Source organism: Ruditapes philippinarum, unplaced genomic scaffold (genome assembly GCF_026571515.1).
Source record: "Ruditapes philippinarum isolate M1 unplaced genomic scaffold, ASM2657151v2 ctg2385_1_1_1_1, whole genome shotgun sequence".
In the NCBI taxonomy this organism is placed as follows: domain Eukaryota; kingdom Metazoa; phylum Mollusca; class Bivalvia; order Venerida; family Veneridae; genus Ruditapes; species Ruditapes philippinarum.
In genome coordinates, this window is record NW_026862461.1 from 35141 (window position 1) to 53765 (window position 18625).

The following is an 18625-nucleotide window of genomic DNA, read 5'->3' on the forward strand; positions in this document are numbered from 1 at the left end:
CTGCAAAAACACCATGTAAACAATTTTGACAGTTGTTAATTCTCAAGTCTAAAGACTTAATTTTGCATAATTATGCCTAATTAAAAATGGTAAATACCTTGGCAAAAAAGCAACAAAATAAACATTCACTTATGTTTACTTACAAATAATATATTCATAAATATATTTATAAATGTTGTAAATTGATGGATTATAAACATTTGTAATTTCTCTAAAAATTCCTTTAACATATAAAACAAGAATATTATTGACACTGAAAGATGCTCCAGTCATTTTTGAATTGCCTTTAAACATGGAAAAGTAGAAAATCTATTGTTAGCTTCAGTAACCTTGCCCAAAGATGCAAAATATCAGTCCTTTAGTAAAGAAATGGAAAATATCTGTGCAGAGGGAAGGAATGAAGGCGAGAAGGAATAAAAGATAAACTGCAATTGTGTCCTGAGCATTTAAAATTATCAAAATTTTCATAAAAATTGATAAATCAAACAGAAACACAGATAAGAGGACTGTATCACCAGATTCTAAAGGCTTTCAATTACAAAGGACAGATACTATTAATAACTATGTAGTAAAGCATGCATTAGGTCAACATTAATTTGATAATACAGTTCAAATGTGCATGTAGTCAAAATTCCATAGCTGTAGCTACAAATATTTACTAATTCAAGGGCAATAACTCTAGAAATACTAGATAAATCCACAAACGAAACACCAGGTGCACAACTTCACATGCTGACCATAGTTCCTATTAAGTTTCATGACTCTAGGTTAAATACTTTTTGAACTACCCACAACACAAATTGAAAATTTTACGAAGTCAAGGGAATATCTTATAAGTTATTCTCTGGACAAGAGTGTGACAGAGAAACAAGGCGGTGAGTTTTGGGGAGCATAAAAATTGGTAACTGTCCACTAGACATTGCTCCATACCAAATATCTACGCTCTTACCCTAAATTTTGAAGTTTTTATTATATACATATTAGGAAAACCCATGATTGGGCCAGTTTTAATCTTGAGCTTTAATTTGAATAAAAACTTTGTAGAGGTTGACAAGACAATGTTTTATACTAAATATCTTAGGTCTAGTCTTTAAAAACAGTTTTTAAAGAATTTTTATGTTACTGATATACATGTAGCTAAGGAACATCTTACAAGTCAACATCTTATCCAAAATACTTCAAATGAATCAAATGTAAAAATCTAAATAAAATTTAAAAAATCTAAATTCACTAAGTATAACAGTTAAAACTTTTACACATATATGTCATACAAAATACAATCTTATCAAGAATATGAGGCAATTTAAAAAAAGAAGTGTTTCAATAATTTTACATAAACATTATTTCATTGTCAAAAGTTCAGATTATCTGGTCTCTGCAACTGATGTAATTGGAATAGTTTTAATCCAGCCTAATCTCTCTGATCAATAGCCTTTGAGGGATTTCTTTTGAGTTACAGGCTTTTAGTCAGTTGATTTACAAAGAAATGAGGTGTATCTATCTATATCTGACACTTCAGCACTGTCTTCTACATCATGAGATGTTCCTTCTGAGGTTGGCTTAAGAATATTATCCATCATGAAGCCCCTGTTTGGAGCATCAGTTTCTACTCTAGGCAAAGGACTTGAACGCTGTAGAGGTGGTGGTCCAGGAAGTCTTGTCGGAGGTCTCACTTGATGATTAGGGCTGATGCTTTGTTGTGAAATAGGAGGACTAAAGCCTGGTCTATGCATATCTTGTTGAGGCATATTTGAATAGTTATAAGGCATTCCTGGGTATGGACCTGGACATTGTTGGTTTGGTGGGATTGACACAAGGCCTTGAGGACCCATATGGTAAGGCAGTTGATAATCTGGATACCCATGCCTTTGCCCTTGATACTGCCCTTGGTGAGGATGGTAATATTGTGGATTTGCACCATGGGGATTCTGGTGTCCTAATCCTTCGCCTTGGCCTCCTGTAGGCCTGTAATTTCCTTGAAAGAAACTTTGCCCTTGTTGCATTGGACCCATGTAAGAGCTATGTTGCTGATAGCTGTTTCCCTGGTTAGGTGGATACTGAGGATGTCCTTGAGGCATTCCCTGAGGACCAATGTGATGGGGATGGTGAGGTCCAGGGCCGCTTTGACCATAAGGTGGGGCTGGATTTTGATAATTCTGAAAACCTGGTTGACCAATAAAGCTTGGCATATTTGGAGCCTGATAACTTGACTGTGTGTATGGTGTAAAACTGCTTTGGTGTGAACCTTGTATGTTCTGATTTCCCATTGCAAGGTCTCTCATTCCTTGAAGAGGATTTACAGGATTTTCACCTGGCCTGTTCTCATTCAATCTACCATCTGTAACTTGCTTGTTTTCAACAATTACACCTTGCCTTACTTCTGGTTTCACTACTCCTACTGGGGCATTATGTTTATTTCTTGCTGACAATGGACTGTCATCCTTACCCTTTTCTATCATTTGTGAAATTTCTGTTGCATTCTTATTATCAACCTTTTGTTCTTCAGATTTTTCTGCTTCATCAATCTTCTTTGGAGCATCTGTCTGATTTTCTGAAGTATCTTCTGTCTTCTGTTCTTCATATACACCACTGTCAGCTTCCCCCTTATCAACATGTATGTCTGGACCAGACACTTCAGCAACTTTTTCAATCTTTAGTTTGTGACCTCTCTTTTTCTTAACAGGTATTTCATCACTGTTAGTTTCACTAGCTTCTGGTTTTGCCTTTGGTTTTCTTCCACGTTTCTTGGGTGTCATTTCTTGCGTTGTATTATCCTCATTAACAGTTTCACTTTTAGGCTTCCTACCTCTCATTTTCTTTTGTGATGTAACTACAGCTGTAAAATTATCTTTTTCACTAAATGCCATTTCATCTTTCATTTCCATTGTTTCAACAGTATCTGATTCCATTTTATTTTCATTAAAATTACAATTTTCCACTTTATTTCTTGTTTCACTGACATGTTCTTGTTTCCCACTAACTCCTGTAATTGTTTCATCTGTACAAACCATGTCTGATTTACCTAATTGATCTCCTTTCTCACCACCTTTTTCTTCTAATTTTTTGGAATTCGACACAATTTCATCAGTATCTACACCTATTTCTTCCCACCCACTTTCTTCTGAGTCTTTCCCAGTGTCTTGTGAGTCATCTCTCTTCTCCTCATCATCACCTCTGTCATCTTCCTCAGAGTCAGACTTAATAACCTTTTTCATAATCTTTTCCTTTGTCTTTTTCTTGTTTTTAGTTGAATCAGAGTCACTGACCTCAGTTTCAGAAGAATCTGTCTCGTCATTTTCTTCTGTTTCTGATTCAGATTTATCTGAAAGCTGCTGGATTTTTTTGTCTTTGGATTTCGAAATTTTGCTTCTGTCTAAGCTCTCATCTGTCTCATCACTGTCATACCTGTAAGCAAATAAACCATTATTAAAGAAAAGAAGATAACCATTTCAAAAGCATTCATTTTTTCAGTACTTACCTGCCCATGATAGTCATCAAATATTTAAAGTTTGTAGTGAATACCTTTGACAGTTTTTGAGAAAAAGGCAAACATTCTATATCAAAACAAGAGTACCCCTAAGGTGCGGAAATATATGCCTGAATGAAAATTTGAGTAATTATAAATAATCTTTCATCTATGAAACTTGACCAAAAATGTTTTTATCTTAATCATTCTTATAATACTAAATGACCCCAGGGTGGACATTTTAATACCCTAGGTGCATTATTCATTCAAAATGTGTAGAGGTCTACTAGGCAATGCCATTTGTCAAATTTATAAGGTCGTAGAATTGAAATAAAATAAAAATAACAGGTGATCACAAGGGCAGGGACAATTTTGACCTCTGGTCAAGATTAATATAACTTCTGTAGTAGACCTACAAACTGATCCTACAAGCTAAATATCTGGGCTTTAATATTTTGGAGTAAAAAAAATAAAGCACATAAGTCTACATAAACAAAGTGTGTCCTAAAGTACTTTGTATGAACAGACGGATGGTTAAATTCCTATGTGCCCTGGGGCATAATAAGACTTAAAATTGAGTACCAGCACCAGTAGTTTTTGAGTAGTCCGGACAAGTTTTGTTCTGAACAAAGACAGATGAATGGACAGATAGATGGACATAAAAAAGAAGTGATCTTTATCAGTTATGGCTACTTTGTAGCATGTATCAGCTATGTGTAGCAGGCAACACATTTAAAACATTAACAGGCCAAAATCCCTTTTTATTCAAGGGCCGTATCTTGACCAAAAATCATATAAGAAAACCTGTGTAATATGTGCAAGTACTTGAGTAACTGAAAAATCCTATAAAATGTCATTCAAATTGCATTACTGGTATTAAAGAAGAAGTCCAGACAGACTTTAGGAATAAACATCATTAAAAGGCCATAACTCTGACAATAAGAGTCACCGCTGGAAGGGGGCAACACTCAACATTTTTTCACTTTTTCTAAAAGCAAACAAATAAATGGTTCAAATATATAAACCTTTAAAAAGAAAATTAAAGAAAAAAAGATTGTATTTGCGAAAAAATGCCATGCCACTGCATAAATTCAACTCCAAATAATCAGAAACAGAAGTAAATTTTTTTTCTTTTGTTTCCATACAATTGAACTTTGCAATAATGCAGTAGTGTCTTGTAAATTCAGAAATCAAGGTCATATTTCAGCATGTCAAATAAAAGAGAATGTGCAGATATGTCTAATGTTCAGATACAAAGGTCACAGTACATTAATCGATTCAAAATAAAGGTATTCTTACTTGATAAAAATTTAGGTATTTTCTGTATTACATAGCTGTATTAAACTTTGAAAAACAGTTACAATATTTTTCTTAAATACTATTTTTTCAATTAAGCATTTACTGTATTCCTAGAAATAATTTCGTGCTTTGTAAGTTAGCGTTTTTCACAGCCAATACATTGTCAGGAATGTTTGTATCCGCGAAAAAGTTGCATGTAACAAATCCGCGAACGTGTAGCTTCAACCACTTAATTTAGCATTATGTCATTATGAAGTACTATCATATGGTATGCATAACTTATGCTTAACTGATACACATTCAAGGTAAAATTTCACTGTACAAAAAGTTTTAGCTTTTGATAGTATCTATTATTTACGGATTAAATACAAGAGCTGTCAGAGGAGACAGCAAAGCTCGACTAATTAAATATTGGACACAGTAAGGAAGACAAAACTATGAAAGAAAAATTAATTATGATATAAATATATTTCTTGTAATGACAAAAAGTAATTGCTGTTAACATAAATTCCAAGTTCAAGGGAAGAAAACTCTGGAAATATTCACACTAGAGTTATGGACCTTGTCACACAACAAGTGTGTAATGATAAGAAATATATATTTGAAGTTTGAAGTAGATACCTTAAAAAGTAAAGAAGTTATTATATTTCTTAAAGAAATTTCTAAGTTCAAAGGGAGATAAATCTGAAAATATTGCTTCAAGAGTAAAGAACCTTGTCACATAAGATTTGGTTGATGATAAGGAATAAGTATTTGAAGTTTGAGGTAGATACCTTTAAAACTAAAGAAGTTATAGTCAAAAATAACATTTTTCAAGTAAAAAAATCTAAGTTAACGGGGAGATAATTCTTGCAATATTGGTACAAGAGTTATGAACCTTGTCACATAAGATCTGACTGATGATAAGGAATAAGTATTTGAAGCATGAAGTTGATCACTAAAGAAATAAAGAAGTTACAGTAAGGAAAATTCTAAGATCAAGGGGAGATAAATCTGAAAATATTGGTGCCAGAGTTATGAACCTTGTCACATAAGATCTGGTTGATGATAAGAAACATATATTTAAAGTATTAAGTTGATCCCTTAAGAAATAAAGAAGTTACAGTAAAAAATAATATTTTTTAAGGAAAATTTTAAGATCAAGGGGAGATAAATCTGAAAATATTAAAAAATTAGTGCTATAGTTATGAACCTTGTCACATAAGATGTGGTTGATGATAAGGAACATATTTTTGAAGTTGATACCTTAAGAAATGAAAAAGTTATAGTGAAAAATATTTTACTGCACCAAAACTTTAATCTGAAATCTGGACGCTGATGCAGACGCCAGGGCGAGTAGGACAGCTCTCCATACACGTAGTATAGTCGAGCTAAAAATCATTAAATACATGTTATTGACAGTTTACGACCTTGAATTGAGGTAATTTTACTCGCTAAAAAACGAAAGTGTTATTGTTAGTTACAAGTACAATAGCAAATAATACCTTTATGGATAAGGACTTCCTGTACATTTTTTATGGTTAAAATTTATTTTATTCAAACAATGAATTTGCTTTTGGATAGTAAGGTTTGACGTTATGATTTTAACTGTAAATAACATTATTTGCAACAAAAAAAAAGAATTTTGGATGCCTTTTCATTTTTCTAGTATTAGAGCATTACGTCAGAAACGTATCTTAAAGCTTGCATATAGATTGTTTATAGGTAAAATTTGGTCAATAACATATGCCATAGTCTTGTCTTTCGGATATAGAAAATGTAATTGTAATTAAAATGTATATATGCTCTTTACCCAAGTGACTTAATATTTGTGAAATTTGCAGTCACTATGTTTACATGAAAGTTTGTCTCTGCGAAATCGAAAACTTTATGAAAATCGCAAAATATTGTTTCTGCGAAAGTTTCTAGGAATACAGCACCTACTTCCTACTAAATCATCATTATATACATGGTTTGAATAATAATGTCCTTATTAATAATTACACAGGTGAATCACTAAACGCCACCACATCACAGATGCTGCGGTGGAATGACCTCCAATTATGCTATCAAATAAGTGTGTGAAGTAACAAGCAAATAATTTTAGTGGTTGAAACATGATGTTGCATATAAAACTTTAACCAAAAAGTTATGGTGGTGCAATGCCGATGCTAGAGTGAGTAGGATACCCCAAATATTCTTTGAATAGTCAAACTTAACATGTAAACATCTGTTACTACCTAGCTGTTTTAAATGGTGGTTTCTTCCCTTTCTTTGTTCTAGGCCTGGACTCATCGGAATCTTCCTCTGAACTTTCTGAAGAGGATAAAACTTTTCTAATTCTTTGTCTTTTTCCAGAAATTTGCCTCTCTTTGATCTCAGGTTTCTTCTTTTTATCAATTCGATTTTTCCTCTTGTCTTCAAAATCAGAGTCACTCAATTCTGAAGAATGAAATGAGTCATCGTTGTCCTCTACCTCTGTCTCATCACTGTTTATTTCTTTATAGTTGATTTTTGATTTACGAGGACGTCGCCTAGACCGTCGCTTACTGTCTTCCTCACTTTCAAAATCACTTTCCACAACTATAAATGGACAGATATTAATGAAAGAAATTAAAATATACAGAACTTTATACTATATTTTCATGGGGATAAAATCTATGATATGTGAGTATAAAAAAACTGGTGTAACAAAAGATGACCCTGAACTAACCTAAGAAAACATATTTATGTATCAAGATTTCTTTGCAATTTAAAGTTTGTTTGTTTACTTATCTGAAATTTTTAGTATCTCTTACAATGAATTACATAATTTACGCTCAATCGCTCATAAGGATCTTGTTCTGAAAAGTATACCTCATACAAATTATTTAAGGATTTGTTTTCTTATTTCAGTATTGACGTTTGGAATAGATTACCTATTACTATCAAACAATGTTCGACTTTAAAATCTTTCAAAACCAGCTGTAAAATTTATTTGCTAAGTTTACAGTTAGATACATGATGAAAATTGACCACTTTATATTGTTACTGTTGTAAATGTAGATATCATTATTTTTTTTAAATCATTACGACTATCTATAATAACTATAATTAATATGAGTGTCAGTCGGATGAATGAATGAAAATATCTAACCTTTACATTCAAGAATATATTTTTTTATTTAAAAGGATTTTAAATTTTGTATAGATCTATCGTTAAATCAGAAGTCTGTTCTGAAAATAAGTACACTTTCACAGTGTGAACTTTGAATGTTACCTTCTATAAATAAAGATTTTATTATTATTATCATCATTCAGAAAACAATTAGTTGCTGTTTTACTATATGTACATAACAATAATTAATGACCCTCAGGGCTGGGCCAATTTTTACCCCAGGTCCACTACACAATGTTTCATGCAAAATATCTAACCTCTAGCCTTTGTCAATTCAGAGAAGAAGATTTTTTATTTTTTTTACAATATACATAATAATATGGAAAACCTATGACCCCTGATTTTACAAATGGTTGCTCCCATAAACAGATTCACAGTGCAATGATGCATTGTCCTATAATGAAGTAACAATGGTTATCAAATTACACTGAAAATAACCCATATTTATATTTTGTTATCTTTTGCTAAAAATAAAATTAATATATAATTACCCAAATGATTAATTTCAATTACAATAATTTTGTTTTTACCAAAGTCATCTTTAAATTTCCTATTTCTGCCTCCTTTCCTATGGGATTTGCGTGTTGACCTTGTATTCAGTCTCCATGACGATTCAATACTGTCCTCACTTACATCTTCACTCTCGTATATTGATGATTTTGTTGCATCAGTTGCATTTGAAGCACTAAAAATATAACAATTTTAATTAAGAGGCCATCATCCAGTGTTACTGTGCATGTTAAAAAAATATAGAAAGACAAGAATGTCAGTCACATTGATGTAGTCATACAGCTAAAAACATTGCAAAACTATTAGGTTACATTAGGTCATCTACTTTTTAAAATATAATGTCCATTAGGAAATACTACATGCCCTGGGTACTGTTATTTCACACAAGAAGTATTAAAATGCAAGTCCCTTTTGATCCCTTTTTTGATCTCAGAGACATGATTTATGCCACTATTATAAAGAACCACAAAGCAATGCTGCAAGCTAAAAAATCTAATCTCTGAGCATTATAGTTTCATACAAGAGGACTTCAAGTGTTTCCAATGTATGTCTACATTAACTAAATAACCCGGAGTGGAGCCAATTTTAACCAAAGGAGCATGATTTATATATCTTTTGTAGAGCACAAGGTTATGTTACAAGCAAAATATCAAGCTCTGGGCATTGTAGATTCTTGGATAAAGTTTTTTTAAGACTTTTACAATACAAGTCTAAGGTAGGCCATTTTTGACCCAAGGTGCATGACTTAAATGTAGGACGAAACCTCACTTGTTGAAACGTCAAAACCCCAAACCTCAAAATTTCATAGAGTGGACAAAACATCAGACATGAATATTTTAGAGTGGACAAAACTCCACACCTTTAAATTCTATAGAGTGCACATAACCCCATACTTTGTAATTATTTGTTATAAAACCATACAATTCATATGATCACGCAAGTTCTTGTAAGAAAAGAACTAAACAGAATATTTACTGAAGTTTGATATAGTTACTTTAATTATTTTACATTATAGTTACTTTGTTCATGATAACTAATGGTATCCTATATTTTATTTAAATATATAGTACAATACGATTGAATGATAATAGACTATACAAATACTACAAACTGGTAAAATAAGAATCAAAGGGTAAACATTCATTAATCTAAATTAACAATAAGTGCCAACAATAACAGTTATTTTATTGTCAATCATAGGTCTATACTAATAAGTAATTTAAGTGTTAATTAAATTTAATTTATCCACTCTATAATATTCATGAGTGGGGTTTTATCCACTCTATAATATTCATGAGTGGGGTTTTGCCCACTCTATAAAATTTTGAAGTGTGGGGTTTTGTCCATCTTCCACAAGACTGATGTAACTTTTGTAGAGGTCCATAGGCCAAATATCTAAACTCTCAGCATTGCAGTTTTATATAATTTAGGTAGAGGTTTACAAGGTGATGCTAAATATCTAAGGCCTATGCATTGTAGTTTCTGAGAAGAGGTTTTTTTTAAACACTTAATTTTCAAAACCTACTTTTAGCTTCTGTCGCCTACTTATGCATCAGACTGGGACCATTTATATGACAGAGGGCAAGCTAAGGGTCATTCTTGTGAAGTTTGGTCAAAATCCACAAAGTGGTTTAGGAGAAAATGAAATTGATTCTAGCTTCAGGCACTGGTGACTGCTTCATCAACTTCAAAACCTAAATATGTGTAACAGAAGAATAAAGTTCATGCCTACATACATTAACACAACTTGCTTATAAATAGAACTAGAACTAACTCTGAGAGTTGATAATCATCAGTGTCATCATCATCATCTATGTCCTCATCAAGCTCTGTCAGACGGGGTTTACGTTTACGTACAGGTTTCTTTGGGGCTTCCTCATCTGATGCACCCAAAATATTAGACATATCTTTACCTCTGCTTATACCTGATAATAATAAATAAACACAGTTATATTCAATCCTGTATATTGATATCGGCATGCAAGTTATTTCTTAAATATACATAGCATAGTGCCAAACAACCTAGATTACTGAAATTTACAACTTGCAAGTATTATCACATCATTAACAAGACAAAATGTCAATAATAATTGGCATTTAAAATTAATAAGGGTTTGTAAAATTTATTTGTAAAGCTAAGTTTAGAAAGGACAATTAACCATTTCATTTGGTTACAAGAGCACCGCATGGGCGTGGCAATATATGCCTGAATACAAATTTGTTTTAAGTAAACAAAATTTAAAGTAATCAAAAATAATTTTAAACAGAGATATATTCTCTAAATATATGCATACTGGGATCCTACATATTTACCGGACAATCAGTTTACCGGACAAAATATATTCCTGTCGAATAAGGCTTTATTTTTGTTGCAATTCAAAAGTCATCTGGTCTGAATTACACACAAAGTAAATAACAATACCACTCTCATGTAAATATTGTTGATTCAGTTCTTTATTTCATAACATGCCATTTTGTTGACTATTTTATTTCATACCTGGTCATGCGGGGGAATTATTCTGCGTATGCCCCAATATTGAGGTCCTTAATGGGTTATTTTAGACAGGTTTCACTTATATATTGCATTATCTCAGCAGACAATCATAACATATTTTAATAATAGAAAGTATATCTAATTTAATCCAGACAGAATTTCATTGTTGTATTTTATAGGGAAATGCAAAGTAAAAACCACATTAGGAAACGGGTCACGCCCGATTTTTCAAACCAAGGGAGGAAACTCTACATGTAATGTAAATAAAAAATATTGTCTGGATTTTACTGGCTTCATGATGACCAAAAGAAACTGTATGACAAAGAAGAGAATTACAAATGAATATCAAAATTTACGTTTACTGATTTATGATGAATCAATGCGATAATTGAGTTAATAATGTGAATTTCCATTACACCCCATATATAGGCCTCTTCGTAACAAGCATGGCTTCCGTGAATATTTTTAGTGACATCTTCGGGTTTTCCTATATCTTAACATTGCCATTCAACAGTCGTAGCTCCCTTGCTGATTATTTTAAGATTAATTCCAATTCATGACTTCAAAATATCATGAAACACAATGTCCGGTAATTGAGTTGTCTACAAGATTTTTTTCCCCTATAATGCCCCACTTTGTAGACACTTTTTTATGGACACAAGAGCGATCAGTGCTCACATGTGTCGCCTCATGATGGCCAATTTCATGTTGGGACAAGTTTTGTGACAGACGGACAGACAGACTGACAGTGCACAACTAGACTTGGTACTGATCATTCCTGAAAAGTTTGGATAAAATTGCACCAGTAGTTTGTGAGGAGTAGTCCAGACAAGCTTTTTTGTATCTGGCAACACACAGAAAAAAACACCTTTTTATCAAAGGGCCATAACTCGGCCAAAAATCATTCAACCGGAAAACCCGTGCAATATGCGCAAGGACTTGAGCTACAGATCAATCCTGTAAAGTTTCATTGAAATTGCATTAGTGGTATAAGAGAAGTAGCCCGGACAAACTTTAAAAATAAAAATTATTAAAGGGCCATAACTCTGACAAAAATCATTGAACCGGAAAATGCTGACAATATGCACAACTAGACTTGGTACTGATCATTCCTGTAAAGTTTGGATGAAATTGCACCAGTAGTTTATGAGGAGTAGTCCGGACAAGTTTTGTGACGGATGGACAGACAGACGGACGGACAGACGACGGAGAAGTGATCCCTATATGTCAGCACTACTCCGTAGAGGAGACACAAAAATGTAAAATTTTGTGCTTGATAAGGTAACGTTTACCTGTATTAAGAACCCAAAATCAATTGGGTAAAATTTCATTGCTTTTTATGGTTTTAAATAAAAGTTATAGCGAAAAAAACATCATATTTTGTCCTGTAATATGAAGGATCCCAGTATATTTTTATCAAAAAGACTATACCTGGGGGTTTTACTTTCCTTGGTTTTGGCTCCTTTGGTATGCTAAGATCTTCTTCAATAGCATCCATGATCAATTCATCGAACTCTTCAAACCTGTAGCTTACAGACTTTTTACTTCTACAAGCTCTCTGCACAAACTTTTGTTTTGATTTTTTATGGTGAGTGTTTTCAACTTCTGAAGAACTCTCTGATTCAGTGGTGGACAATGAACTTTGAGTCTCATTACTGGATTCAGTTCCTGTTTCATACTCACTGTCTTTGTAATTAGCTTTCTTGCATGGTCTTTCCTTCTTAATTTCCTAATGAATTCAAAGATAAATTTATTTTTAAAATCACTGTCATATGTTCAAAAGTCAAACACAGCAGAGCATAAATATTACAGTTAACAAGAGACACTGCCTGTTGGGGCACTATTCAACTTTTTAATATTTTTCTTAAAGCAAACAAATAAACTGTTTATAAAAATCATTAAAAAGAAAGTTAAAGGAAAAAAAAGATTTTCTTTTTTTTAAGTCTAGTCATACTAAGTCTTGTTCTTTTGTGCAAGTTATAATGAATCTTCTATAAAAAAAAATTATATTTAAGATTCAATGATTTGATAGTCAAGTTCATTTAAAGGTCAAGGTCATATTTAAATTATTCCACACGTCTATTTGTTCACAAGTGAAAATTTAATCATTTGACCTTGACGGTCAATGTCATACATGAGTTGAGGTCAATTTGATTTTAATATACATGAAGGTAATGAACAAGAAGATGTTGTATCTAAATGTGAAGTTAATCCATTTATAAATAACCAAGTTATAGCCAGTTACAGAAAAAACAAGAGAATTTCATTAATTCCACCTTGACAGTCAAGGTCAATTTAAGGTCAAGGTTACATCTAAATTATTCAATATGTTTGTTTGGTATCAAGTCTTGTTATGAATCAAATCAATACTTAAATAACACAATTATGACAATCTAACCAAAATTCAATAATTTGACTTTGTCAGTCATAGTCATTTAAAGCTCAAGGTTCAACCTTAAAATAGGTCTTGTTAAAAATGTTATGTTGTCAAAGTATGAAAATAATCCATTTATTAATTACCAATTTCAGTCAATAATAGCAAAAATCAGTGAAAATTCAATAATTTAACCTTCAAGGTCAAGGTCATAAAAGAGCCAAGGTCAATTCCAGTGTATCTACAAGTAGGTCTTATCCTATAATATGAAGTCAATCCATTCATTAATAACAAAGTTATTACACACACAAACACAAAACAAAAAAAAACAAAAAATCGATAATTTCACTTTTGAAGACAAAGAAATGTGATTCAATGTAACATCAAAATAGAAAAATAGTAAAAGTGTGTATTATTAGAATATTATTCTCTCAGTAGAAAAAAGACAGTCAAGAAAAAGACTTATACAATGTGCAGAAAATCCTGTAAAAATTCTGTCCATTTTTCTGTCTCATAAAACTCATTTATGAGATCAACCCGCTATTAAGACCAGATATGCGAGGTCCCTTAAGTGGTCTTATTAACAAGTTTTTACTGTATAGCAGATAATAAACAGTTCTGGAACAAAATATTATTATTCATCATATACATAACTTGATACCAAACTATATTAACATTTCTTTTTAAAGCAATATCTCATAAAAATATCCAAATGATACATTACTATTGTTTTTATCAATATTTGTATCAATAATATCGATATTACTTATGATGTGCCCTTTATAGACCAATCCACTTCTTAGATCTTTCAAGTGCATATAAAAAGATTCATAAATTTATTGTTTATCTTTTCAAGAAACATACCCCAGGCTCAGGTTCCTTCAAGACATTATCCAAACTCACTGATACAAAGGCCAGGCGCTCTTTTCTGTAAAATAATGTTACAAATTTTAATGATTAAAATCACAGAACCAATAAACTTTTAGGTTCTTTGTAATTATACACATCAACCTCAGGCTTTTATGTAGTCACCCACTAGAAGATGCTCAATGCTAAAGAGCTCTAGCTCTTTGGGGTTTTTAATATAAGAATTTTTTTGGTTTTTACTACATACATATAAAGTAAATCCAATGACCCTGTAGGGTGCTGCCAATTTTGACCTCAGGGCTTTTATTTGAACAAACATGGTAGACACTCACAAGAAGATGTTTCATACTCAATATCTAAGCACAACACTGCTTCTCATAGTGGTGAACATTTCTATGAAGTTTCATTAGAATCCCTTCATATGTGTAGGAGATAACAATGGTGGGATACTACGTCATCGTGCACCTGCTAAATGCTACCACTTGGACCATTATTTTGCGGAAAATCCGTCGACTCGAAGGTGAAATATAATATTATTATAAGAAATATTAAGAGTATCAAAAAATCATGTAGCGCACCAAAGAATTGCTATAGTACTTGAGATCATTGTAAAAAAAGTTTATAGATTTATTGCCTGGTTTAGGCCTGAAAATGGGATAAGTGTTTTTCTTTGAATGCTCCCACTCGGATGTTTCCCGAAACATATAAGAAATAAGGTTGAAAAACCTTCTTGAAAATTATTTTCAACGTACCGGAACATGAACCAAGTCATGTTTACACATAATTAGATTGGTTTCAGATATTTCTATTCAAGACTCTTACCATTGCTTACAATAAAATTGTATTTTACCTTCGAGTTGACAGATTTTATGTATAAATGGTCCGAGTGGAAGCATTCAGCAGGTGCGCAATGACGTAGTATCCTACCATTGGATATGCTCTGGACAAAATCTCTATACTTTATCATCTTTTGTGACCTTGACCTTGCATATATTAACCTAAATTACACCTTTCACACCGGTAGTCATGATAATGACCATAATGTGCTTCAATACCTCAGTACATGATGACTAAATAGTCCGAATACACATTTTTATATTTTTATCTGAACTTTGACCCCTATGTGTGACCTTGGCCACAGGGATCTAAATTTTGCACACAACACTCCGCCTCATAAAAGTAAACATTTGTGCCAAATATGCAAGTAGAATTTAAATCCAGACAAGTCTTTTCTATGACCTGAAGGTGTTGACTTTGACCCTAGAGACCTGGCTCATGTGCGCGACACAGCTTCTCAAAGTGGTAAACATTTCTGTGAAGTTTCATTATAATTCCTTCAAATATGTAAGAGATATGCTCCAAACAAAATTTTTGATGCCAGCCTTGGTACAGGGTGCCCTACCCAATGGTTAATTCTATGATTCATTACTAAAAACTAGAGAAAACAAGCAACAAATTAAACACACAATTTTGACAAAAAGCATGACAGAACAAGCATTTACCTTCTGACCATTCTATCATTTTTCAATATGGCCTGATCCAATTGTTTTAGATTTTCCTCTAACTTTTCTTTTAATGAAGTCTGGAAAGAAAGAAAAATACATGCAACAATACAGTAAAAACATGCAAAATAAGGAATCCTCATAAAACGGAAACTAGGTATGCAGGATACAAGCATCATTAAGTACATGTATTACATCATTAAGTACATGTATTACATCATTAAGTACATGTATTACAAAGGGAGATATTTAAAAAATCAAATGTTTCATGGAAAACACACATCCTCTCTCTGGTCTCTACAATTATTTGATGTGTTAATTAAATTCTTTCAATACATTTCAAGTTATTCTCTTGATAAACACTATTATGCATTATAAAAGGAGGCAAGTTTCTTTTTTCTTTAACACAGCACTTCCTCTCACTTGTCTGTAATACTCTTTATACTATGTAAAGTTTCAATTCCGTAACATTGAAAGTTTAAAAGTTATATTCTGGACAAGATCCGACAATATCTCTTATAATTTTAGAGTAATGTCCCGAACAAAGTTCAAAGTGTCAAAATGAACAATGGGAAATAACTCCAAAAATAGGTAAGACAGAGTTATGGTTCTTTAACAATGCACTTCTACTCAATTAGATCTATCTACCTACAAATTTTCATGTTGATATCTCTTACACTTTTAGAGTTATGTCCCAGACAAAGTTCACAGTGTAAAAATAAACAAAGGGTAATAATTCAAAAATTAGGCACGGCAGCGTGATGGTTCTTGTGCACTGCAAACCTACTCAATGAGATCTATCTACCTGTTGATACCTCTTGTTGTTTCAAAGTTATGTCCCACACAAGAAAAGCAGACGGACAAAGCGGCGTCTATATGCTCACCCTCTTGGGAAGCATAAAAAGGACGGAAGAATAAAATGACGGAACAGGGTAACACTATATGCCCGGCAATTTTATGGCGGAGGCATAAAATTTTTTTTATTTGTTTCTATACAATTTGCAAAAATGCAGTTGAATCTAGTGAATTTGTGATCAAGGTCATATTTCCATTGGCCTAAATTTATTATCAAACATCCTGACAAAGTTTGGTGAGAATTGAGGCAAAAATGAAAACACTAGAGTGTTAACAAACTAAATCTGGACGGACGACAGACATTCAATAATCCTAAAGGCTCACCCTGAGCCAACTCATGTGAGCTTAAAAATTAAAAATATTCTTTCTTTAATCATGACAAATACTGAAAGGAATACTTACATGTTCACAAGGAGGACAGAACCAGTCTCCATCTGGTATTATCATTAAAGGAGGACGTAAACATGCTGTATGGTATCCAGCATCACATTTATCACACAATAATATCTATAAATATAAAATACAAAACTCTGTTATAGTGTTACCAACTTCCATTGCCTAACTGAAGTTTTACATGAAGCACACAACTGTCTTTTTTAGGCACAAATTTAGAATCTTGATAAATGCTAGATCTGTACATGCAACAAATTAATTCATTAAAATAAAATGATAATACTCTGTATATGTCTCAACATATTTTTGCAGTTTTTAGCACTGAAAATAATTACATAAATGGAGGTATTTTGAAAATCAGATGGAGTTATGATTCTCTTGCAGTGCTACTTTCACACTGTTATATTTTTATATTATAAGTTTCACTGAAATTAAGGTGTAGATTTTGTTTAAAGGTTTATCCATTTTTAGCTCTGGTGGCGACCTAATGTTCAGCAGATCAGGAAAATTTTAGCAATTTAAGACATAAGTCACTGCCGGGTGGAAACCAGGATTAACTTTTTCTTACTTCTTGGGACAAACACATTGAAGAAAGAAAATATTGCAGTAAGAAATTATCCCAGAAATTATATAACTGTCTTGAACAAATAATAATTCAAATTTCACATTTGACCTTGACAGTCAAGGTCACATTTGAATTAATTATCATTGCCAATTTTGTAATAAGTGTTCTTTTGTTCAAGAAGGAACCAAATTATTAAATAAACAAGCAAATGTTGCAAGCAATACAAACAGTTAGAACCCCAAGCAACATTCTGAAGGGACTTGGCCATTCATAAGAAACATATATTTGAAGTTGGAAGTAGATATGTTAAGAAATATAAAAGTAAGTACCTTAACAAATTAAGTAGTTAAAGAGAAAAAGATTTTACTGCATGAAATCTTTAATCTGAAATCATTGCTGATGCTGAGTGAGTAGGACAGCTCTCAATATACTACCTAGAGTTGAACTTAAAATGATGTGCATTATCTGCATACTGCCATCTATCCATATTTCAAGTTTCATAAAAAATATTTTCAGTATTTTTTGATTTACCACAAATATAGTTATATTTGCCATATTCTATTTGTTGCCATAGCAAAGAAGAGCTGTCATAGGAGACAGCGAAGCTCGACTAAAAAAATACTGGAAGCAGTAAGAAAGACAAAACTATGAAAGAAAAATCAATTATGTACAATTATGATTTAAAAATTGGCATTTGTTAACATAAATTCAAGTTCAAGGGGGAATAATTATGGAAATAATCAGGCTAGAGTTATGAACCTTGTCAAACAACATGTGTGTAATGATAAGAAATATATATTTGAAGTAGATACTTTAAAAAGTAAAGAAGTTATAATATTTCTTAAAGAAAATTCTAAAATCAAAGAGAGATAAATCTGAAAATATTGCTTCTAGAGTTAAAAAACCTTGTCACATAAGATCTGGTTGATGATAAGGAATAAGTATTTAAAGTTTGAGGTAGATACCTTTAAAACTAAAGAAGTTATAGTCAACTAGAAATGTGTCCATAGGACACGGGTGCCCCCACCACGGCGCCACTGTTCTGTCAATCTTATTACTCTATAATATTGCTTCAAGAGTTATGAACATTGTCACATAAGATGTAATTGATGATAAGGAATAAGTATTTTTATTACAACTAAAGAAGTCATAGTGAAAAATAAC

General features: G+C 32.2%; 1 protein-coding gene across 1 annotated transcript in view; it reads right to left on the minus strand.

Moving 5' to 3' along the window:
• Window positions 1–824: 824 nt before the first annotated feature.
• Window positions 825–18625, minus strand: part of LOC132719152 (remodeling and spacing factor 1-like) — a gene marked incomplete at its 5' end in the record, with an annotated part of 34148 nt that continues 16347 nt past the window's right edge. The window contains 8 exon segments of the mRNA XM_060702898.1: window positions 825–3405; window positions 6985–7327; window positions 8432–8586; window positions 10186–10336; window positions 12337–12634; window positions 14144–14207; window positions 15649–15728; window positions 16906–17010. Coding sequence (XP_060558881.1) covers window positions 1464–3405; window positions 6985–7327; window positions 8432–8586; window positions 10186–10336; window positions 12337–12634; window positions 14144–14207; window positions 15649–15728; window positions 16906–17010 — 3138 coding nt within the window.